Source organism: Hyperolius riggenbachi, chromosome 6, assembly GCF_040937935.1.
Source record: "Hyperolius riggenbachi isolate aHypRig1 chromosome 6, aHypRig1.pri, whole genome shotgun sequence".
Lineage (NCBI taxonomy): Eukaryota > Metazoa > Chordata > Amphibia > Anura > Hyperoliidae > Hyperolius > Hyperolius riggenbachi.
The window spans coordinates 86,616,678-86,641,481 of record NC_090651.1 but is presented as its reverse complement, the minus strand read 5'-3'; the positions used below and the strand labels follow the sequence as shown (position 1 = coordinate 86,641,481).

Below are 24,804 nucleotides of genomic sequence, written 5' to 3'. Positions count from 1 at the left end.
CACTAAATTGTCACTTCAAAGTTAGTGCTCCTTTAAATGCTCTGACTCCTTTGTAGTGGATTGTACATATCTTTCTATGTGCATGAACTCTAATGTGTAGGCTATTTCTGCTTCCTAACAAGGCACACCCCACTTGGTCAGTAAGTGTATCCTGGGCTTTTAAATGGAAAGCTTCGACAATCAAGTTCGACAACAGAGGAGTGCAAAATGGCAACATGGTTAATGCACACAATCAACAAGATTTGCCAGATTCATTCATGAACCTGTTTTCCCAGGTTGCTGCTTCCTCCTTCGCCCCCCACCCCTTTCTTGCTTTCCATGCATTGCTCTAGAACAGGCTTTCTCAACCAGGGTTCCCTGGAACCCCAGGGTTCCTTGAGTACTCTGCATGAGTTCCTTGGCATTTTCTCCCATTGTTGGGGAAGTATAATAGAGCACACTATAATAGGTGGTACTGTAACAAGAAGCACTAAATTGGGGGCTCAGGAGACAGGATGAGTGGCAGTGTAATAGGGAGTAGTGAAAAAACAGCCACACATACTTTTAAAGACTATACCTCCTGCAAAATAAATGCAGGGGTTCCTCGAGATCAAAAAATTGTTTGCAGGGGTTCCTTGAGATCCAAGTTATTTGCAGGGTTCCTCCAGGTAGAAAGGTTGAGAAAGGCTGCTCTAGAACATCCCCACAGGAAATATTGTCAGTCAGAGAAAAGGAGGTTATTTGATCTTTAGAAAATCCCTCTCATTTCTTTAGAGGAAGCAGATCAAAACTGTCCTTCAGATGTTTTCACTTGACAGGACTGTCTGGTCACTTGGGCCCAGTTACCCTTTAACTGGTACTCTAGATCAGCTGTTTTATGCAGCAAACCGTTAACACTATATACTTGAACGTAGTGCCTGATGTAATTAGGTATTGTATAGGGGTGGAGCTTTCTTCTTTGTGTCCAACCTCATGTACACATTTCTATGTAGTTTGTCCCTCTTAAATGGGAATAAAAGAACTGTATAGCAAGTGCACAGCCTTTTTTTGTTTTTACAAATTTAATTACATAATTGTGCAACAATGATGTATCCATTTTCAGTCAGTTTAACTTTCCTTTAGTAAAGTTCTTCTTTAGAAAAGTTCCTACATGAAATGTCAGTTTCTTTCTCAAAATGCTTTGTTAGATTTGGAGACCCATATGCTACATTTGTTTTTGTTTTTTAAATATGCAAATCCCAATTTTCCCAGAGAAAGTTGTCTGTGGTCTTTTCTCGCAAGTTTCCTACTTGTCACATCATTGTGAAGACTAGCTTCACTAACCATTCAGGAGCTTGGAGGGACTCCACACCTATTTCCTTAGATAAATTATGGTATGGGTAGGTGGTGAAACACTCCTCTATATTAGTCAATGATGTGCCTTGGCCGATCCAGCAACACTCTAGATTCAAAGTTCAAAGAAAGTAGTAATGGCTGGCACCAGCAGCGACGTTTCGAGGCAATCTGCCTCTTTTTCAAGCTTGAAAAAGACTCAGAATGCATCGAAACGTTGCTGCATGCTACTTTATGCATCTTGCATGACTGCTATACAATAAAAGAGATATAATACTACCTGGATAGTGCCGGCCGTTACTACTTTCCTAGATAAATTATTTGCATTTTTAGACATCCCAATTTTCAATACTCTAAGGATGCCCTAAGGTAAACCCCATGGCTCATGCAAGCGACTGTGCCTTTAAACACATAGACAGAGTAGTACACTTTACATAATGTACTATAGTGACTGCCTGATGCCTTTGAACTAACAAATGTGTAGGGGCTTAGGAGAGTTCGTTTAAACACTTTTATGAAATAAGAGAAGCTTTTGCCTCTGGCAAAGGTTGATGTCTTTTAGTAAAATTATGTATAATGAAATGTGCTAAGCTGTGTAGAGAATCACCTCAAATGGCCTCTTTGTTATTTTGCAGAGTTATCGCAATTAGCTGTAAAAGTTGGGTTGCATTTTTCATTTTGTCAATAGCTTGGGGTGTTGATGGCTTTTGATTGGACCAGTGTTTTTTATTGACGAAGTTTGCGGTATTACTTTCTGATCAGGTCAGGAGATGCTAAACAGATGCTCGGTGTCTCTCATCTCTTCAACGAGCAGCATATTGCATAACGTTCAGGCCGCCGTCTCTCCAGTTTCTTCCATTCCTTTTTCAGCTTCATATATTTCCCATGTTTTGGTCAAGAATAATTAAAAACAAATGACCAAGTAGAAATGATATTTATATTGGCAAGAAAATGACTTAAAGCAACTCCCTCTACACCCGTGAAGATAAACATTGTGTTGATGATATAACCTTCTTAGATGGAGCTCCTTACTTTATTTGTTTAAATTTCTTTCACAGGTCTTCTTCCAACTTTAGGAAACAGTCTTGCGTCTGTTTGGGTTTCCAACTTTGGCTCTTAGGACTCTTATTCCTTTCTAGAAAGATAGGACAGTATCCAAAATTTGTCCGCCTGCTCATTTAACCCTTGGACCTCTCTGGTTTTAGTTTCTTTATGAAAAAAAAATTGTAGATTACTCAAGATATGTTTTTGGACACCTTTTAACGTATCGTGGCCCAGAATGCCTTCAGTGCATTTTAGTCACAAATGAGGTGAATAGAGTTCCTGGGGTCAAATGGAATAAACATCTTTTTATATTTCATTATGCCGTTGTGTTTCTGAATCGTAATTGCCTTGAATGTAGCTGTGTAAGCTCGTGATTGTTTTTCTGCTCTTTTTTAATGTTGTACGTCATTGTAATCAACATTTTTGTTTGCTTACAAAACGCCTATTAAAATCTAATCCCAGCATAGTTTTTCAGTGCTGGGAAACCGCGCAAAAATAGGGGCACTAAGCGAACCACACTTTATGCTTTTAAAAGCACTTCTCAAGGTTACAGAAGATCTGTATGCATACATGAGTTAGAATAGGTGCCTGGGACAGGCAGTATTTCTCCAGATCTAGACTATACACAGATGAGATGAAGCATGTGTGACACGTCTACCTGTTTTGCTATGCAGCCAATTCTGTAATTCAAATAGCCCAAGACAATCCTGCTAGCCAGAAAAGTCAGCGCTGTGCCCTGATTTTCCTCCTGGCTACAGGACAAGCTTACTGGTTGTGCAGAGAAGCAGCACCCTGGTGAGATAATCTCTGAGGTTTTGCCAAAATAATGTCCTGTAAGTAAGCCTAGGGAGATTGGCCGAGCTGTGTGGACCCTCCCTTACTGCTTTAATCTATGTACACGTTTTACTTGTCTAAGACATTTGCTCATGAAAATCAAGAGTGTTTACAACTGTCCATGATGAAAAATCTTTGGCTGACATTTAGTTGCCCAAATGGGGCCCCTGTTGCTCCATCTGCCACAGAAAGGGGAAGTGGTTGGCAGCAGGCACCATGTCTGTAGAACTTTTGTTCCTTAGCTGTAATAAGGAATGATTGTCTTTGGACAAAGTTATCCCAGGTGTGTATTTTGTCCAATTGCAAATGATTCGCATTCAGGCGGTGAATAAACTAAAATTAAGGGAATTGGGAAGGATTAGTCATATAGTCCTAACTATAAAGATTAAAAAGTAAAAAACCTTACAGTATTAAACTTTACTTCAAAGTACAAAGGTAAATTGGGGAGATTGACTTAAAGCACACTGGACCCAATGCAAAGTTACTGAAGTTAAACACAGAGGTATGCCGGATCCCCATACCTCCATGTCTTGTCCTTTCTTCTACTTATATTCAGACAGGAAGAGGTGGGCTTGTGGTGATCTTCCCTTCCTTAAGGAGAATCTGTATTGTTAAAATCGCACAAAAGTAAACATACCAGTGCGTTAGTGGACATCTCCTATTCCCCTCTGTCACAATTTTGCCGCTCCCCCGCAGCAGTTTAGTCAAAAACAGTTTTAAAAGGTTTGTTTATAAACAAACAAAATGGCCACCAAAACCCGAAGTAGGTTGATGTACAGTATGTCCACAAATAGAAAATACATCCATACTCAAGCAGGCTGTATAAAGCTTTCCTTTTGAATCTCAAGAGATCATTTGTGTGTTTCTTTCCCCCTGCAGCTGTCACCCACTGAAGAGTTACAGGCTGATTGTTTCTTCCTGCAGACAGCTCTGCCCGTGTCTGTAATTCCTCAATATGACTCCTAAGTATGTAAACAGAGGAGGATTTATCAGCATGTAAAAGATAAGAGAGCAGAGAAAAGCTGGCTAATGTAAATTACACACACACACACGTACACACACACGTACACACACACGTACACATAGAGGGGCGTGCATAGCAGATCAACACTGAAGAGTTGGCAGCCTTCCAGACACAGGACGGCAAGCCCGACAGGGGAAAGATACGCTGATTTATTACAGAGACGGTGATAGTAGAAAGTGCTGCAGTAAGCCAGAGCACATTAGAATAGGTTTAGGAACTTGTAGGATGGTAGAAAACAGGATGACATTTTTGTTAGAGTCTCTTTAAGGTTGGGAAAGGGGTAGGCACATCTGCCTCTTACTGTCTGAAACTTTGACTTTAGCCAAAAGTCTGAATTTTCAAGGAATAATTACAGGGACCAAGGAGAGGAATGGACAATGCACAGAGGTATGTGGATCCAGCATGGACATACCTCTGTGCCCAAGTTTGGTAGCCTTTGCCTCAGGTCTAACATACTTAAAAAAATACATATGTGTCATTTACAAGCCACTTTCAGGATGGCAACAGCTTTTTTTTGAGAGACTGGCTCCCTTACACTTGGTTGCTCACTGTCTCAAGAATACCATCCATAGTTTGTATAAATATTGCATTTATGATAAGCTGTGGATGAACACCCTCAACTTCTTTTGTAAAACAGAAGTTTCACTTCATCAGAGAGAAGAAAGCTTGATAGTATGGTATTATCTGATAAAGAGAAGGCATAGAAACACAGATCAGCACTTCCAAATATGGGTGCTTTCTGGTTGCTTGCAGTTGCATGTTATATTTATATATGCTTGCAGTTGCATGTTAAAAATAGGCCCAACTAATACAGTCCTATACCTCACTCTGTATACATACCAGGAACTCTGTACAGGTAGTCCCTGACTTACGAACGACCGCTGATACGAACGGCATGGATTCTGTGTTTCCATGGGAACAAGCCAAAAAATGTTCAAATCGGACTTGTAGTTTTTGAGAAAATCAATTTTAAAAAGTTCAAAGAAAAATGGCTTTTAAACTATATAAGCAGTTACAGGGGGCAAAGGTGACACGGGGGGCACTGGAGGCACAGGGGGGGACACTGGAGGCACGGGGGCACAGAGAAGGTACAGGGGACAGAGATGGCACAGTGTTCTGACTTAAGAACAGATTCAAGTTAAGAACGAACCTACAGTCCCGATCTCGTTCGTTAACCGGGGACTAGCTGTATTACATGTAAAAATACAGTCATTGAAAATATATTAACCATGGGGAGCCTTGCATCCCAGACTCTAGAACACAGACTCTAGAACAGTGGAGCCAACAAACAGCCAAAGAATTTGACATTCACCACTGTGAGTACTGGCGGAGATCTGTGCTGGTTGGTAGAAACTTATGGTTAGTTAAGTTCTGTATAACCGGGACTCTACTGTACTCTACTGTACTGTAACTGGGAGTTGACATTAACACTGCCAAGGTTGCCTCCATATAAACTTACTCAGCTTGTTGCCTTTGGAGACTGAAAGAATGACAGTGGACAGATGAACTCAGTGTGGCTCCTCCATGATGTACAGGGGTCCTGGACACTTCCGAATGAAGCATGACTGTCCCCAATCCCCATATATTGCCATGGAAGCACACTGTCAGCTGTCACTTGTTTTATAGCCATTTTCTCACATTTTAGATGTTTGCTTTTCTATCTCTCTCTCTCTCTGTTTCTCCCTGATATCTGCAGAGAGCTTTAGCTAAAGGACACGGTGTTTTCTCCCTCATATACCAAAGACACTTTATAAATCTTGGTCACATTTATTGGCCTGGTTACGCAGTACAGCGGAACTGTCAGTGGGCAGTAGTGCAATCATATTTGCTTGTAAGCTACGCGGCAGTTTTGTTCTGTTTGAGTTATTAATGATTAGCTGTAAATGAAATAGTTTTCTTGTCCGCCATGTACCTCTCTTTCTCTTTTATGTGCATTGTAAATTTGTAGATAAGTGAGGCTATAAAGCGTTTGTTTCATGTCTTTTCCTATGTTTTTGACCTTCCAGCAATTGGAGCAGATCCAGAAAGAGCTGAGTGTGGTGGAGGAAGACATAAAGCGTGTAGAGGTGAGAGGCTTGATTAACCTTGTCTGCTGCTCAATGCTTCTGGCAATCTCTCTGCTAACATCTGCCCTCAGTCACATGATCCTACGAGCAGGTGGATCCCACTGGGTATTGGTAGAAACTTGCAAGCCTTTTTGAATTTTCAATATTTCTGCATAAATTCTACCTAAAACAGTTTCCAATCAACAGTTTCCAGAGTCCAAAACATTATGGTTGCTAATTTGAGGAAATTGATCCTAAGTTACATATTTATATATGGCAGACGCATGTAAATATTTAGGATTATCCGTGTATTTAACCCATTAGCAGCTTCAATAGAGTTATCTTGTGTGAGATAATTACACTGCTTTTGGCAGAACTCGTAACTATTGGAATGCTTTGACCTCTCTCTACTGGCAGAGGATATAGAAACTGAAAGCAGGAGTCTTCTATTATTGTCTCACACCTGCCCCCTTGTGACAAGTGGCATTAAATTCACATTACAGCAGCACTAATTAGAATCAAGGAAATATAACACGTAAGGAAAAAAAAGTGCTAAAATGGCCTGGAGTAATTGCGAGCCTCTAAATAAATTGGCTGCTAAAGGGTTAAAGGAACATGGTGAGACACATAAGGGCAGACATGCCGTATGTATCTTCTTTTAAACAATGCACGTTGCTTGGTTGTCCTGCTGGTCCTCTGCTTCTAATTTATACTTTTAACCATACACCTTGAACCAGCATGCAGATCAGATGTTTTTAACAAAAGTTTGACAAGATTAGCCACATTCTTGTTGCAGGATTAGACAAATGGTATTATTTAAAAGGAAATAAATATGGCAGCCTCCATGTGTGTCTCATCTCATGAGTCAGTTTTGAGAGTGGGAGGATATAATAATAATAATATTTCCTTTTTTTGTATAGCGCCTTTCTCCTGTCGGACTCAAAGCGCTTGTGAGGCAGCCACTAGAGCGCACTCAGTAGGCAGTAGCAGTGTTGGGGAGTCTTGCCTAAGATCTCCTTGCTGAATAGGTGCTGGTGTACTGAACAGGCAGAGACGAGATTCAAACCCAGGTCTCCTGTGTCAGAGGCAGAGCCCTTAACCATTACACTATCCAGCCAGTGATATGAACTAAAGGAGGAGGTAGCCAAGTAGCATAAACTTGTGTTTGAGTTAGATGAGCATGTTAGTTCACACTGCATATTACAGGTTGTAACCCTTCATCGGGTGTATATGGCACCCAACACCAGATTTATACAAGAACACAGGAAATGAAGGCTAAGCAAAACTGCTTCCAGGAAATGAGGTATGGAAAATTAAAAATCATGTTAACCAATAGTAATATAGTTGAATCCCGAATAGTCCAAACAGTTACAGAGCAGTTCTTTTTCTGTTCACTTTTTTGGCTGAATTGTTCCAGGCTGGGTTTGGTCACTTGAAGTGGTGGAAAAAGAAATGAGGTTGGGCATTAAAGTGAACCTGAGGTGAAAATAAACTGAGACAAACAATTGTGTATCTCCTATTTCTAAAAATTACTACTTTTTTAAATTAATTTTTTTACAATTCCCCCACAGCTGTTCTCTCCCAGTAAGAGTTTTATTGCTGTAATTCCTTATCAGTGAGGGTTACGCTATAGTGCTTAGGACCCATTCACACTAGAAAACAGCGTTTTGTGTGGGTGATTTTACCACAATTAGCGCGTTAAAATCACTGGACACTCTTGCGATTCCCGACAATCTCGATGAGCGCTTGTTCAACCTCCCTGGCGTTATGATTATTTTCGGATTTTAGTGTCTGAAAGCCGTGCAATTTTTTCACACACTTTTAGGCCCTAAAAATCATGCAAGCGGGGAAACGCTGCAAATCTGTTTGTAGTGGAAACGGACCCAAAGTCTGACTGTAACCCCAGAGAGAGAGAGTCTCTTGCATACCTGTATGTTTAACACTTTCAGGGAGAAAAAGAGGGGGGGGGGGGGAAGCAACACAGCCTAGTAGTTTGTATGCTTGGCACTGTACATACACATGTCACATGTCATACTCTACATGTCACCTCAGATACACTTTTATCACCCCTGAGCAATAAATGGTTCAATCTGAGATTACTTTTGTAACTGGTAACAAAAAAACTATCTTGTTTGATTACACCTTGGCAAAGAGGACCTTCTGAGGCCCTGAAACAATTGTTGGTTACTGCTTTGTGCTTTGATGGAATAAAGCAACGCATGGGACTGTCATTACTACAGTGTGTGGACTTGAAAGTGTTTGACTGATTGTTACAGAGAAGAGGATCATGGGATGGGCATTTAACCTATTCTGTAGGTATCGTAACCTGGTGATAAAGTCTAACCTCCATAGCGTTAAGGATGAGCCTGAGTCCTCCATAAAAAAAAAACTAGCTAGTAATGGTAACGATGAGTCTGGCTCGTCCAGCAATTACAAATACTCACCTGCGGTGTCGCTGGCATGTGGGATCCCTCACCGGAACCTAGTGGCTTCCCTGCAAGTGCATTCCCAACGTCTTCTCTGTGCTTTCTGGCAGCGATCTCCATTCTGTCCCTTGGTGATCACATGTCCCCCAGCGTTTTCCTCTGATAACACTGCATGCACCTCCTGGTGTTGGGCGCATGCAGCATCAAATCGGGCAGCAAATTCAAATTTTCTGCATTGGATTCAATATAATAATTCTAAGAAAAAAAAGCTATGGACAGCATTACTACCCATAGCAGCAAACCTTAAAGTAAAAACATTTCCAGTATTCATTTAGGCTACCTTGGTGCTTTTCATTCATGAACAAAAGTCCTTGTGTTTGGGGAAAGGGAAACACTGGATTTTAGCATAGGAACTTTATCCCATTTATGTAACCTGGTGATGGCAGAATTGCGGGCTGGCTTTGTTGCCTTTGGACCGGGCTGGCTTGTCATCCTTGACGGGACTTTGAAATCTGAATTTTACCAGCAAATTCTCCAGAAAAATGTAAATCAATCTGTCTGCGAGCTGGCGGGGGATTTGTCCCGTCTCCAAGGCTAAAATAAAAATTGCTTTCCTGGAATCGGGGTTGAACTGAAATAATTAATAATATAAATATAAAATGGCAATCCACAAGCTTATAAACTTTTTAAATTGGATAAAACCGAGATGTACAAACTGCCATAGATAAATGTATTTCCTAGCATTGTAAAACTGGCCATAAATGTGTCCACAGGCAAATGATCAATCACTTAGCATTCCGCATGCCAGCCAGCATCAGTCGCTCTCAATCAGATTTCAGCACAAAACTGATTGAATTCAAAGTGCTATCCTGCAAGTTTTGTAGTGCTTGATGCAGAACTAAACTATGTGCTGATGCTTCACCATCAGGGGAGGACTGGGACCTTTTGGCCTGGGGGGAAAACACAAACTAGAGGCCCATGTTCATGGCAGCCTCAGCCCAAATGGTCCCCCCACACACACTTACTGTATATCCAAAGAGAGACTGTCCCTTCAAAAGAGGGAAAGTTGGGAGCTATGATGATAAGAGAGCAGACAGAGTTTTTTTCCCCCACAGACCCTCCAGGCAAGTGTCTGCTCTGCATCATGCTGTGTATATTTACTTTCCCGCCCTCTAATTGCTAATTGGGCTTTTATTTCCCTCAGCCAACCTAGTGGTTCATATTGCCTTATACAATAACCTGAATGCAGCAGGCCATGCACCAGCCCTAAATCATTAAATGAGAGGCAGCCTGGGAGGAAATCTCCCCCCTTCCCCCCTGGCCAGTCCTCCCCTGTTCACCATCCATCTCCCCATGTTATCCTGAAAGGAAGTCTAAAGTGAGAGGTATGTGGAGGCTGACCTATTTATTTTCTTTCAAAGGACAACTGTAATGAGGAATATGAGGCCTGCCATATTTATTTTCTATTAAAAAATACCAATTGCCTGACAGTCCTGCTGATCAGTTTGGCTGCAGTAGTGTTTGAATAACACCAGAAACAAGCGTGCAACTAATCTTGCCAGATCTAACAATAATGTCAGAAACAAGTGAACTACATATGCTTGTTCAGGCTCTATGGCTGAAAATATTAGAGGCAGACTATCAGCAGGATAGCCAGGCAACTGGTATTGTTTAAAAGGAAATGAATACTGCAGGCTCTATATCGTTCTCCTTACAGTTGTACTTTTACAGTTGCCTGACTGTCCTGCTGATCCTCTGCCCCTAAGGCTGTGTTCCCACTAGCAGAGATGCAAAATGGACACGTTGAGTGCGCTCCATCCATTTTGCATCTGCTCTGCCTGCCGTCTGCCATGATCGCCGCTTACCTGTATTGCTGCTGGTTGTCGCTGCTCGGTCCCACTCTGAAAATAGCCTGGAGGCCAGCAGAAGCATGGGGCTCTCCGTAGGCTGCATTAGGCCAATTCTCCGTAGCAACAGGGAGAATTTCATGAACCAATGAGAATTTATCGCTTTTGCTGAAGATTCCCTTTGGTGTTTTGCAGCCCAATGGGGATCCCCATGCCTCTTCCCTGCATACAGAGAGCGAACAGAGGCGATTTGCATAACCCAGGGCAGATGCAGAAACATTCACCTGTCTGGGATTATCACGGACTGCGCAGAAGTGTGGTCCGTTTATTGCAACAGATACCACAGCCTATAAGGCTGGTGTATACAAGGCCTTATAAGCATAAAGTGATTGTAAGGCATTCATAAGCCTGTTGTTTACACCTACCCGACGTATGAATATCGGTAGCCAGAGCTCTGTGTCTAATCATAGATGAGATGTATCCATATACTGACTGTAATCTTTGATGCTGAGGAGGATTTGTTTGTTGTTGCAGGAAATGAGTGGTTTATACTCTCCGCGCAGTGAAGATAGCACTGTCCCCCAGTTTGAAGCCCCCTCCCCATCACACAGGTGAGACTCCACACTTTCTACTGCCTTAATTCATTTGTTGCAACTTTCTAAATACCATGCTACTTCTGTGAAGTATAGCTTCACTTTTGCAAACCAAAAACAGGTCTTGCCAGATACATTATATACATTGCAACTGCTCTATCATTCTTATTACAGACAGTTCTGTATTGTGCATGAGGCTGCGCACATAGCCATGTATGATCTTCAAGGGCATCACACATTTCCTGGAAAGAATATATAGAATGTCAACTGGTATGCATCACATCAATAAGCTCTGGTGCTGGTGCCTCATTTGGGCCATTGTGCCCACAGTTAACCAATATCACAAAGTAGGATGCGGCATACCATGCTAATGTTAAAGGAAACCTAAACAGAAAAAAAAAAAGTTTCACTTACCTGGGGCTTCTACCAGCCCCATGCAGCCATCCTGTGCCCTCTCATGGCTCTTCCGATTCCCCGCTGCCAGCTAGTTTAGTTTTTGCCAACTGGGAGTCGGCCGGCCGCCATGCGTACCTTTTTTACGCATTCCCGCTGGTGCAGGAAGCTATCGCGGACATTAACAAATACATTTTTACACGTTACGGGTGCAATGCCTAAAATTTTACGCATTGCACCCGTAACGCGTAAAAATGTATTTGTTTCCGTGCACGATAGCTTCCTGCACCAGCGGGAATGGATAAAAAGGTATGGATGGCGGCCGGCTGACTCCCAGTCGGCAAAAACTAAACTAGCTGGCAGCGGGGGAACGGAAGAGCCATGAGTGACTGCGAGGGCACAGGATGGCTGCATTGGGCTGGTAGAAGCCCCAGGTAAGTGAAACTTTTTTTTTTTCCTGTTTAGGTTTCCTTTAAAGAGTAACTGTCAGGCTGCAGAAGCTAATTTAAACCTCTATTCTCCTGTGTTAAACAGTTTAGAAGGAAGCCAAAAAGGCAATACTGTAGTAAAAAATCTCTCTTACATTTGATGTGTGCTTATCAGCAAAGCTGTTAGACCCAAGCTCTTAAGAGGACGCAAGCCGCATACCATACTGCAAAGCATTCTGGGGCCCTCCCCTCGGCTGCTAATGAGAAGTTACAGGATCAAGTTTCAGCAGCTTGTAACTCAGTCCAGCGCACAGCACTGAAAAATCTCCGGGGCAGAGTACACTGCAGGAGTCCGCTATTGTTCCTAGCCACATGGCTAATTAATATTCACTGCACACTAGTGTTATTCAGTACAAGCTTTTCTGTGATCAGGAAGCAGGCAGGACATGACGACACATTTGGCTTCATAGGAGACAGACAAACATGGAACCTGCCATGAGCTGTCAGAAGCATCATTCTCTGCAAATACTATATAAAAATTCTGTGAAGTACAAACGTGGACAGTGAAATGCATATGTAATGTAAGTACAGCCAATATTTAGCTACTGATATATGTGTTTATTTTCTCTGAGACCCTATACCTAACAGCTCCTCTTTAACAAGAACCTGTGTAAAGCTGGCAATGTACTTACAGATTGTCACCCAATGGTCTTAATTCACAAAGCAGTTTAGACTGATCTACCGAACAGGGGTGTAACTATACGGGAGCATAGTTACACCCCATAGTTAAACATACCACACCGGGAGGAAACACGACTATACACTCCCTATCAAAAGGTATAAATGCACCTGGCCTGTCTGGGATACCAGAAACGCTCACATACACTTCAGGCAGTTAGGTGAGATGGGTGCATCATCTCCTACACCGCACAAAAACTCGACATGTTTCACCCGTAAAAGAAAACGAGCTTCATCAGGAGAAAATTTACATATATACAGTGATAGCTAGTGACAAATAACAAAACCCTCCATCATAAATCAAAAAATTGCCAGCATAACTGCCCCTGTCAGAGCTCAGGCTAGGTGTATTAACACCTTTTGATAGGGAGTGTATAGTCGTGTTTCCTCCCGGTGTGATATAGATTGGGCCTGTGTGGACACCTGCAACAGAGGAAGGGTAGCAGGCTTACTTACACAACACCTGTGTGCCCATCGCTCACATATATTGTGTGTCATTGTACATGAACAAATGAATGTACAGCACTGTCATGTCATATATGTATTGCGCTGCTATTTATTTATTGAACTGAATAAAAATTAATTTTTAACCCTCAGTGCGCTACGGGGGCCTTTCCCGTTAGGGAAATATATTATGAAAACGTATCCCTGAGTACTTTCTTTCGTAACTGAGCGTAACCAGCGGTTCTGGATGCTTGCTTGGCTTAACAAGGGCGAAAAGGGATAATTTGCATATTTAGTAGTAGTGCATTGTGGGTAACCACAAATGTTCATTTATAACTGAATTATTGCAAATTTCCTTCTGTTTTAAGAAGGCAATTACACCAAGCTTTGCTTTTTTAGTAGGAGGGCTTTTTGGTTCCTTTTATCCCCCTATACATTCCTAGTAGTTTGGGTAACCCTGAGCTGCTTGGTTACTCTTTCGTAACTGAGACTTACACTTGAGTCAATAAAAAATTCCAGCTTCAGAGAGTCAAAAAAGGAGTCGACTTATATTAGAGGATATACGGGTAATTTAATTTTTAATATGTGGTAACAACAGAACAGGATACATACACTATATGAAAAAATCTGCTACCCATTTCAATCCAGCTGTACTTGCTGTGTGTTTTCATGTCATCTTCTATGCTAGCAAGGGAGTTTTCTTGTTCAGGGTTGATGGAACGGCTCTGGGAAAGGACACTTGTTGACGTTTAATCCCTCAGGGTGTTTGTAAATGACTTTTCCCGGCAACTCTGTGAAGTAGGAATTGGTGCAGTTTTCTTGTCACCACTGCTGGGGAGCCATCTTTCTTAGCATGCAGCAGTGACATGCTTATGAAATATGAGCCTTTCACCCTAATCTGTCTCTGTATCTGTCATCATTTGTCAGGATTGCTGCTTGTGCCACTTGTTTTCTTTTCTTATCATTCTTTTCAGCCATTTAATTTAAACCCCAAGGACAGCCTGTGTAATAAAAATTACTTCACCTCACACTTATCATCTGTTCTGTTTTTTCCCTTCCTCTCTTGCAGTAGCATAATTGACTCAACAGAGTACAGCCAGCCACCCGGATTTAGTGGCAACTCCCAGGTGAGGATCTTTTTATGAAAGCTGCGGTTTTTAGTAATGAACAATTCATCCAACAGTAGATGAAAAATACTCTCCATTATATCATTGGTTGTACTGTATTGAGAAAATTCTATTAAGATGGTGGCAAAATAAATAATAATCAGCTCCAAAACCATAAACGTTGCCCACTAAAGCGTAAAATTGACATTTCTTGGCTGTTTTGCGGCTTCGGAAAACTGACAGTCAAACAGATCCTATTTATTCATAGGATCTGTTCACACTTGTTCGTCTGCAGTAGAATCTGTTCACACTTGTCCATGATTGATCTGTTGGGGTAAGCGTAATACACTGTTGGGAGTATAGGCTGGAGGCACCCTAATGCAGTCACTACTCAGAAGGCACTGTAGGAGTACAGGCAAGGACGAGCAGGAGGCACTCCGTACAGCAGGGGTCTCAAACTCGCGCCCCGCGGGCCATTTGCGGCCCTCGATACAATATTTTGTGGCCCTCGCCGGCAAAAGCTTCCTTATAGTTCGCTTCAGTGCTCCAAGTAATCCGCCATGTCCGCGCGGCTAAACGAGGGCTGCAGAGCCCCCAAATCGCCCGGGGGGCAATCTGCCGGCATTTCCTGGAAGGGGCAGAGCTTTCAGCTTCAGCTCTGCCCCTCCTGACGTCAATCGCCGCACGGATCGCCGCCTCTCCCCGCCCCTCTCTGTGAAGGAAGAGTGAGAGGGGCGGGCAGAGGCGTCGATGCGCCGTGATTGTGAAATTCCTTATGCAGCCCAGCCTCATCCTGACTTTGCCTCCTGCGGCCCCCCAGGTAAATTGAGTTTGAGACCCCTGCGTACAGTGACTACCCAGAAGGCACTGCTTTAGTACAGGCAAGGGTGAGCAGGAGGCAAACCAGTGCATTTACTACCCAGAAGGCACTATGGGAGTACATGCAAGGATGAGCAGGAGGCACTCCAGTGCAGGTACTACCCAGAAAGGCACTGCAAGAGTACAGGCAAGGGAGAGCAGGAGGCACCCCAGTGCAGTGACTACAGTAGGTTTGGCCAAAAAGTTTATGGCTTTCCAGCTGCTGAACAGAGGGCGCTGTATATGGGGACACACATATACACACTTTTAATTTTAATGAAAGTTTTTACTACCTATTGGTGTGTGTGTGTGTGTGTGTGTCTAGAGTCACCCGCTAATCTCCTTTTTATACAAAATCGACTTCAATGTTATTTGTGTGAAAGAAAGATGGGGTAGTAAAAATAAGTTCTATTATTATACATCAGGTACTTTTATGTGCACCCAGAGGTGCCCAACCATATCAGTCCCACAATGTTTACTTGCTGTAATTGATCTGCCCTGAGGCACCAAAACCAGCAATACATCAAGATCCTCACTAAGATATGTTTTTGGGAGAAATACTAGAAAATCTGCCTTCCATGGCTTTTAGCAGTCACTGAGTTGGAGTGCACACAGTACAATTCACCCAGATGTGGGATTGGTCCACCTTGTGGAATGAATGTTTTCTGGTGATTTAAAAGACATTTTATAACCAGGTATAAAAATATCACCTAGGAGAAAACTCAAGAGAAAAAGTGATTTGCATATTATATTATTATTATATATTATTTTTCAATTTTCAGCCATTATAGTTTTTAAATAATGCATGCTACTGTAATTAAAACCCATGAAATTTATTTGCCCTTTTGTCCCGGTTATAAAACCGTTTAAATTATGTCCCTATCACAATGTTTGGCGCCAATATTTTATTTGGAAATAAAGGTGCATTTTTTTCAGTTTTGCGTCTATCCCTAATTACAAGCCCATAGTTTATAAAGTAACAGTGTTGTACACTCCTGACATAAATATTTAAAAAGTTCAGTCCCTAAGGTAACTATTTATGTATTTTTTTTAATTGTACATTTTTTAATTTTTTTTTATTACAAAAAAATAAAAAATGGGGAGTGTGGGAGGTAATGAGTTAATTTTTTGTGTCTAACTAATTCATTTGTATGTTAAAAATGTTTAGGGTGTAGTTTTACTATTTGGCCACAAGATGGCTAACTTTTTGTTTGTTTAACTTTTTGTTTAATGCGACCTCCAAGCGTCCTTCCGGACGCTTGGAGGAAGTAGTAGGAGGCTGGGTATTTATTTTTTTTTTCACAATGATCGCGCTGCTTAGCGGAAAAGCAGCGGATCATTGCGGGGCTTAGATCAACAAATGGGAATGGATTTTCCCGTTCATTGATCTCCGGGCGAGCGGCCGGCGGCGTGTTTACCCGCGGGAATGTGAGCTAGAGCGAGAGCGGGCAGCGGCGGGAACACGGAAAGTACGGATTTCTCCGTCCCTGGGGGTTAAAGGATGGAAAAAGGGACGGAGAAATTCGTACGGGCGGGGGTAAAGTGGTTAATAATGTCTGCTTCCATGAAAGCAGGAAGTAGACACACTTCCTTTTTATTGCAGGGTTTGTATCAGCTGTAAGGCCTTGTTCACATCTAAAATCAAAATCAGTGACGCCAGCGTTTTGCGATTGTGTGGGGGTTTTTTTAGCGCTTACCTGCGCATTTCGTTTTATATATTTATTTATATATATATATCACTTTTCTAAGCACATTTGCAGAGCGATTCTGTTTTTTCACTTTCTGACATCAGTCAGGAAGTGAACTCTTTCACCCGGAAAATAAATAAATTTCAATGTATTTATTGTTAAAAGCGCTGGGGAAATCACTATGCCAAGCTCTTTTTTTCAAGTGTTTTGCTATTTCCCTATACCTGCCACTATAGGCAAATTGCCCCAAAAATGGTAAGGCAGTGCTTTAGTGAGCGGATCGTAATCGAACCGCTCAGATGTGAACACTCTCATAGGGAATCATTGCACAAGTGCTTTTAGGGCGATTTTCAAAATCCCGAGAGCGCCCTTAGTGTGTGAACAAGCCCTAACAGAGATGTTTTTCTTTAAAGGTCATTATGCTGTTGTGTATGCTTTACAGCCTAGGTGCTCAACGTGTGGTACGTGTACCCCAGGGGGTAGTTCTTCTGGTCCCAGGGGGTACTCGGGCTTGATATTGAGTTTTAGAAAATGACAAATCTTATTTAAACACCAAATTAGTTTTTTAGCTAATTAAAAGTAATAGTAAATGCTGGGAAATTGTTTGGAACCAATTATCATGTACTACAATTAAATATGTTTGTCAAGGGGTACTTGTGATAATGTTTACTATACTAGGGGGTACTTGGTGAGTACAGGGTTTTAAAAGGAGTACATACCAATAAAAGGTTGAGTAACAATGCTTTAGAGCATAGAGGAAGTTCTGAGTTCAGGTCTGCAGTAATGGCACTAGGTAATATGTTACAATATAAATAATTTTTTTCAATGTAAACCACAGTCTGGTGATTTTCATTCCCAATAGTCCTATGCATGGGAGACTTTATAGCTGGTGGCATTTCCTCTACATGCCTGCAGGTGGCACGCTTGCATTTTATGAAAATCTCTCATGTTTCAATTATTTAAAGTTGCCAATTGAAGCAGATCTTAGTTAATATTCCGGTTTGTATTCCCCATCCATTTTCCAAGGATTTTATGTTTTTGTGAAAGGCATGATCTTTTGAGTCTGTGCGAAAATACAATTAGAAAGGTTAAAGCTGCCCACCAGGCAGCTATAACAGTAAAGATTTTCTTTTAATAATTCCCTAAAAAGAAGAAATCTGAAGGCTTGTGTTGGAATATTCAGCGTGTAAGTGGCTGAGTCTGGCTGTGGGTTTTCCTCTTGTTGTTCTTTCGGAAGCAGTAACTTGGACCTTGAAAGGGAAAGCAATTACTTTGAACTAGTCAGGCCATGGAATCTGACAGTGCTGACAGTCCATAAATTATGTACAGTCATTAGATAATTATCACTTGATTCAACTGTTCATTGTCCAGTTGGAGGACAGTCCTGTGCCTGAAGCCAGCTTTGGCATCCTCTGGGAGAACTGCTGTGGGTGGAATGAGATATCTACTGAGTTATGCTGGGTACACACCATACAATTTTCTGTTAGATTTACCTGCCAGGTAGAGAATTTCCAACGTGTTGGAAATCATCTATCTAACCATCTATCTGCCTAGCAATTGGGCATTGTTCTACTCAGCAGGAGATAACCAGAAGACAATGTCCCAGAGATAATGACCAGTCTCTGCAGAAAATAATCTAAAGGGCGCATACACTGGTTGATTTCAGCCATCGATCGATTCTATAGAATCGATTGATCAGAAATCAACTCTATCAAATTCCCCATTCGATCGATTTGCGGCCAATTTTGATCGATTTCTGTGGATTTGATCTATCTGACAGGATGGAACATCTTGGTCGATCTGCTGCTGGCAGCAGATTGATGGCCCGTAAGCCCCATCTACACGATACGATTCTTTGTGCAATTCGATTACGATTCTATTTACAATCCGATTTCAATCTGACATGTCCGATCAGGATTCAATTCGATTTGCCATTGTTTTGCAATGGCAAATCGAAATTGAATCGAATCCCGATCGGACATGTCGGATTTAATCGGATCGTAAATGGAATCGTAAGCGAATTGCACAATCGTATCGTGTAAATTGGGCTTTAGAGTTGCATTGGCTCTAATGGTCCAATACTGCATTTAGATCAATTTCCATTAGATTTCATTCTGAAATCTATTGGAAATCTGTTCCTAGTGTATGGCACACATCACAGAAAAAAATCTAGCAGAAAATTGTTGGTGTGTACTAGGCATTCGATTTTTCTGTCTAGTCAATTGTCATTGTATCACACTGTCATGCTAAAGAGTACTTATTTGGTAAGGCGTAAAGCTACCGTATATCTCCCCCTGCACGGATTGACGGGTGTCAGCGGCAATATCTCTCCTCCTCGTTCAGTCGACTCCAGATGCACGCCAGATGTCTGTCAATTGCGACTTTTGTCAACTGTTGCATAGGCACGTTCATAGCTTTACAATTACTGTCTATCCATCTCAGCCTCTGCCATCTTCTACTATTTTTGCCCTCAATTTTTCAAAGCATCAAGGATTTCTTCAAAGAATCCGGCTTTGTCATTATGTGGCAGTAACTCACCCACCAATAAATCTTTAAGGCCCCATTCACACTTCGTAACCAAATCGCCGGCGTTTAGCAGGTGTGATTTTTACCGAAAAAATCACTGAATACTGCAATGATTTTGCCGCGATCGCGTTTAGCGCTTTTACAGCACTGAAACGCGATCGCTAGGAAATCGCCTGAAAATGGTGCAGGCGACGTGTTTGTGTTTCTGGCCCTTTTGGGGCGTTTTGCGGCGATTAACGCAAATCGCCCAAGTAAGAACCGCCCATAGGGTTTCATTACACTATCGCTTTCGTTTGAGCACTAGTGCTAGCATTTGAGCGTTTTGCCGAAATCTCGGCAAAATGCTCTAGTGTGAATGGGCCCTAAAGCTCTGAAACTTTGAAAACCTCACCCTTCCCTTTTTGGCAAAACTGCCATGGCATTTTTTTTTAAAGTGCCCCAAAAACACTGTAGACGAAGAACTTTGGAACATGTCAGATAAAGATGGTTGTGGCCGTCGGGGGTGGGGAGGTGGGCGGCTAGACATCGAAGGATTTTACAGGTGGTGTGTGAGTTATTGCTGCTGAACCCTGTATGAGGAGAGAGAGCTTTGCTTTAAAAAGTTTACACACTACAGTGTTCTCCCCAGAAATATTTTGTAGCCGGATGGCACGCAAAAGTAGCCGGGTGGGGAAGTAAGGTCACGCTGGGTGCTGCTGGGTGAGAAAGTAAGAAAACGCTGGAGAGGGAGGGTCACACTGGATGAGGAGATGTCTAGATCATGCTGGGTGCTGGTTTGGGGGAAGGGGGGGGGGGGATAACTTGTTTGAGAAACAAAAATCACATTGCCAGCGCTTCCAAAATGCTCTGTATGTATGATATTTTCATACAAATTGCAACTGTATTTTCATACAAATTGCAACTGTAGTGTGAATGCTACCACAGGGCAACTTTGTCATAGTACTTCTCTTTGCTGGCATTCAGTAAAGCTCTGGACATTCCCTGAAAAGCACCCCAGTGTGAATGGGGCCTTAGTGCCATAGACCCCATCATCACATATATGACCAGACATCATTAACCACTCCCAGCATGCAATGTATGTGACTCCTGCTGCTGTATAGGAGCAGACGAGTGCTGACTAAAATCACACAGGCAGGTGACAATTATGGTGAGAACTCCAGAGAAGACTGTAAAAACCATGCTAGTTAAGCACAATGATTTAGTATTCTGGCTGGACTGGATGGCTGTAAATCTTCTGTTCAACCTGAAACTGTAACTGCTGAGAAAAGACAAGTGAAACATGCTGTACTGAACGTTTTGCCATTCATTTGCCCATACTGGAAGCTGGATATCTCAGTGATTTAACTGAAAACTTGGGGGTCAGTTTGTGATGAAGTGCAGGAAAACAGGAGGCAGAGTGAATGCAGCACCAGGTTCAGGTTACAGATCCTGTAAACAGCTTGTTATCTGTATTACCAGTAGAAAAAAAGAAATGTGTTGTGTTAATCAGCCAGTATTTGATGTTTCTGGACATTGCAGGGAGAGGAGGAGAGTGTCTGTGCACTGTAGTAGCTGGGGGAGATCGGGTGACTCACCAACAGGAGAGCAATAGAGCTGCACATTCTATTCTGTGCCTGGACTGCAGCTGAAATCTCCCGCGGTCTGACTGGCTCATCTCTGCTCTGTACTAGGAGCTTTCCCCGCCCCTCCACGCTGCTGATAGGAAGGAGCTGAGGAGGAGGAGGGCGGAGATGTCTCTGCATTCCGAGCTGTGCCTAGTGATTCAAAACTCTGTGGCACTGTGCAGAAGAATGATTCAAAATTCTGTGCAGAGGAATGATTCATAACTCTGCACGAAGTTGTGAATCATTCCTCTGCACGGGGTTTTGAGTCTCTGCTGTAGATGGAGCCTAATCACAGCAGCCGGGCGGGAACAGAGACCCAGGTGGGCGCTCCGCCCGGCTAATAGGCTCTGGGGAGAACACTGCACTATAAAATAAGTATTCTTTAAAGAGAACCCGAGGTGGGTTTGAAGAATGTTATCTGCATACAGAGGCTGGATCTGCCTATACAGCCCAGCCTCTGTTGCTATCCCAAACCCCCCTAAGGTCCCCCTGCACTCTGCAATCCCTCATAAATCACAGCCACGCTGCTGACAAACAGCTTGTCAGAGCTGGCTGTGTTTATCTCTATAGTGTCAGTCTGCTGCTCTCCCCGCCTCCTGCAGAACTCCGGTCCCCACCTGCATCCCTTCACTCCCTGCTGATTGGAAGGAAGGGATGGGGGCAGGGACCGGAGCTATGCAGGAGGCGGGGGAGCAGCCGAGACTGACACTACAGATGTAAACTTTGTAAAAAAGAGGTTAGCGCTCCCAGCTATACACAGCACCTGTTCGCCTCCTCTTTTCTAAATAGTTAGCATACACACTAAGAGGTAGCGCTCAAGGTGTCTACGTTTTCAGCACAGTATTATGTCAGTATTCAAAGTTGGCAATAAAAGTTGACACCTAAACAAAATAAAACCTCTAAAATTAAGTCCTTGTGCCAATATATTAAAAGTCCAAGTGCCACAGCCCTAATATGGCAAGATGTTGCTATTGATTGGTTTCCTTCTCCACAAGGGATGCAGTGTTCAACTTTTATTTCTGCTTGCTGCTCACATACACAGACCTCCACCAACACCCTTTGTGGTCCACTCACCGCTGACCTAGACCAACCAATGGTCTATATGCGCCTTGGGACCGTTTCCGGGTCGTCCCCCACCTCTCCAGCAAAGACCTTCACAGATCACCTCAGACTCTTCACAATTCTTGTTTAAACCTCATCAAAAAAGAACTGCCATAGCGTAATTCTGCTAAAACACATTTATTTTTAAAACGCAATTGCACTTACATATTCCTCATAAAAACATCGCATGGAGTAATTTATTAGACGGGCTCTCCCCTGTTCAGATGTAAACACAGCCTCACAGCACGGCTGTGATTTATGGGGGATTGCAGAGTGCAGGGGGACCTTAGGGGGGTTTGGGATAGCAACAGAGGCTGGGCTGTATAGGCAGATCCAGCCTCTGTATGCAGATAACATTCTTTAAACACACCTCGGGTTCTCTTTAACTGCTCTGCGAACGCTGACAGGCGGTCGCAGAGTGACTCCCCCAGGACTGCAGAACGCTGATTGGTGTCAGGTCCTGGAGACAGGGATTAGCAGGGAATGCTTGTGCGCGTTCCCTGCCAAGTGACACCGTGGGGATCTGTGATCAGCCTGCCAGCTGCGATCAGAGCTGGCAGGCCGTTTAAAAAAAAAAAAAAAGGCTATTTTCATTTGTACAGTGATGCGATCTAGCGCGCCGCTGTACATGGGACAGCTTTGTCACTTAGCTGTCAGCTGGAGTGGCTCGCAATCTTATCCTTCTCATAGGTCGATGCCTATGAGAGGAGATTGTAGTGATTGAATCTCGGGGGGAGGAAAAAAAATAGCCTTTTTTATAAAAAAAAAAAAAAAAAAAAAAAAAAAAGCAATAAAATTGATTACAAAAAAAAATGACATGGCAGTAGTAATAAGATACCGCCAACAGAAAGCTCTGTTGGTGGGAAGAAAAGGAGGCAAGATTCATTTGTGTGCTAAGTTTTATGGCCATGCTATAAACCATTAAAGCTGTGCAGAGCTTAATTGTAAAAAATCGCCTGGTCACTATGGGGGTGTAAGCCTGTGGTCCTGTAGTTAAAGGGAACCCAAGGTGAAAATGATATGGAGGCTGACATGCTTATTTTGTTTTAAATAATACACATTGCCTGGCTGTCCTGCTGATCCTCTGCCTTTAATACTTTATCCTATAGACCCTGAACAAGCATGCAGAACAGATGTCTATGACAAATCTTACAAGATTAGTTGCATGCTTGTTTCGGGTGAGTGATTTAGATCCTACTGACCAGAAAGATCAAAGATCAGCAGGACTGCCAGGCAACTGGTATTGTTTAAAAGAAAATAAATATGGCAGCTTCCATAGGTCTTACTCCTCTGATTCCTTTTAAAGACCAGGGCCATACAATGTGTTGGTGAGTAGACTGAAGGTCAGTACTGCGTGAGTGAGGAGTCGTTGGAGGCAGTTTCAGCCAAGCGTCTAATGCGAGTAGGAATAAAATATTCCCCAGAATGACCAGGAAGGATTACTTCAGGTGACATTTATTCGCACAGTGTACACAGATAAAAGTTTGAAATGAAAATGATTTCCTAAGTTTAATTCATTAATGCACACTAGGCATTGTTCTTGCAAAATGTGATGGAAAGTGCAATTTACTTTAAGAGCGTGGCTGCATTTCTGTAGGAGTTTTATGACAGGGCAGTAAATATTAATGGTAATATAAACTGAGTGGACATCATCCTCTCTAAGCTGAATTTGGATGAGGTAAACTCTCTGCTTCCTATGAAAGTGAACTCATCCTCTGACGTTCGCAGGTTACTGGAAAACGCTGCTAATATTTGAGACTTGGAGAGCTTGATTTCAGCACTTGAGAAAATGACATTTTTGGAAGCCTTTCTTGCGATACCTCCTTCAATCATATTTATTTTTCCTTCCAGCATTTGGTTGGCAAAACGATAAAAGGCTGAAATGCTCTGTTTAGTAATTTTAACACTTATCTCTACAGCCATTCAGACATGGAAACTATAAGTGGTACTGACAGTGTCTCCCAGTCTGTTCTTCAACCAGGCAGTTTCATTTATTGATTAACAAAGTTCCTGTTATCATGAAACGGTCTCTTCACTGATGTAATGACTGTGTGGTCACGTGACTCCAGATGTGTGAACTATGAATGTACAGGCTCAGCCTGGTCACGTGACTCCAGATGTATGAGCTATGAATGTTTTTAGGTAGGAAGGTTGTTAGGTTGGCACTGTAGCAATAGAGGTGTTCTTGAGCAGGGAGCTGGCGGGACCCACAGTGCAGCATGCACTATATGGCTGTGACTGCGTGCTCTGGTCGATAGTTATAGTAATAGGCTGCATAGGAGAAGGAGAGAGAGAGGAGAGGAGACCGGCACTGCTGTCAACTGTTTATTCCATAGTGCAGCAAAGTGATAAGCATAAAACACAATTGTGCAAACATGCAAGCAACATACCATTCAAGGCGGCAGTGTGGGTGGCGGCGGGTGCTGGGCACTGTATGCCTTACAGCCGTTTCGCGCAAATATGCGCTTCGACAGAGGCTCCGTGGAAGCGCATATCTGCGCGAAACGGCCGTAAGGCATACAGTGCCCAGCACCCGCCGCCACCCACACTGCCGCCTTGAATGGTATGTTGCTTGCATGTTTGCACTATGGAATAAACAGTTGACAGCAGTGCCGGTCTCCTCTCTCTCCTTCTCCTATGAGCTATGAATGTACAGACACAGCCTGGTCACATTACTCCAGATGTATGAGCTATGAATATTCATACTGAGCCAGGTCACGTGACTCCAGATGTGTGAGCTATGAATGTACAGGCTCAGCCAGGTCATGTGACTCCAGATGTATGAGCTATAAAT

The 24,804-nt window shown here is 42.7% G+C and overlaps 1 protein-coding gene across 1 annotated transcript in view; it reads left to right on the top strand.

Annotated features, from left to right (window-relative positions):
- COP1 (COP1 E3 ubiquitin ligase) overlaps positions 1-24,804 on the top strand; it is a 319,426-nt gene that overhangs the window by 92,113 nt on the left and 202,509 nt on the right. The window contains exons 7-9 of the mRNA XM_068239628.1: positions 6,220-6,279; positions 11,066-11,142; positions 14,197-14,254. Coding sequence (XP_068095729.1) covers positions 6,220-6,279; positions 11,066-11,142; positions 14,197-14,254 — 195 coding nt within the window. The remainder of the gene's footprint in view (positions 1-6,219; positions 6,280-11,065; positions 11,143-14,196; positions 14,255-24,804) is intronic.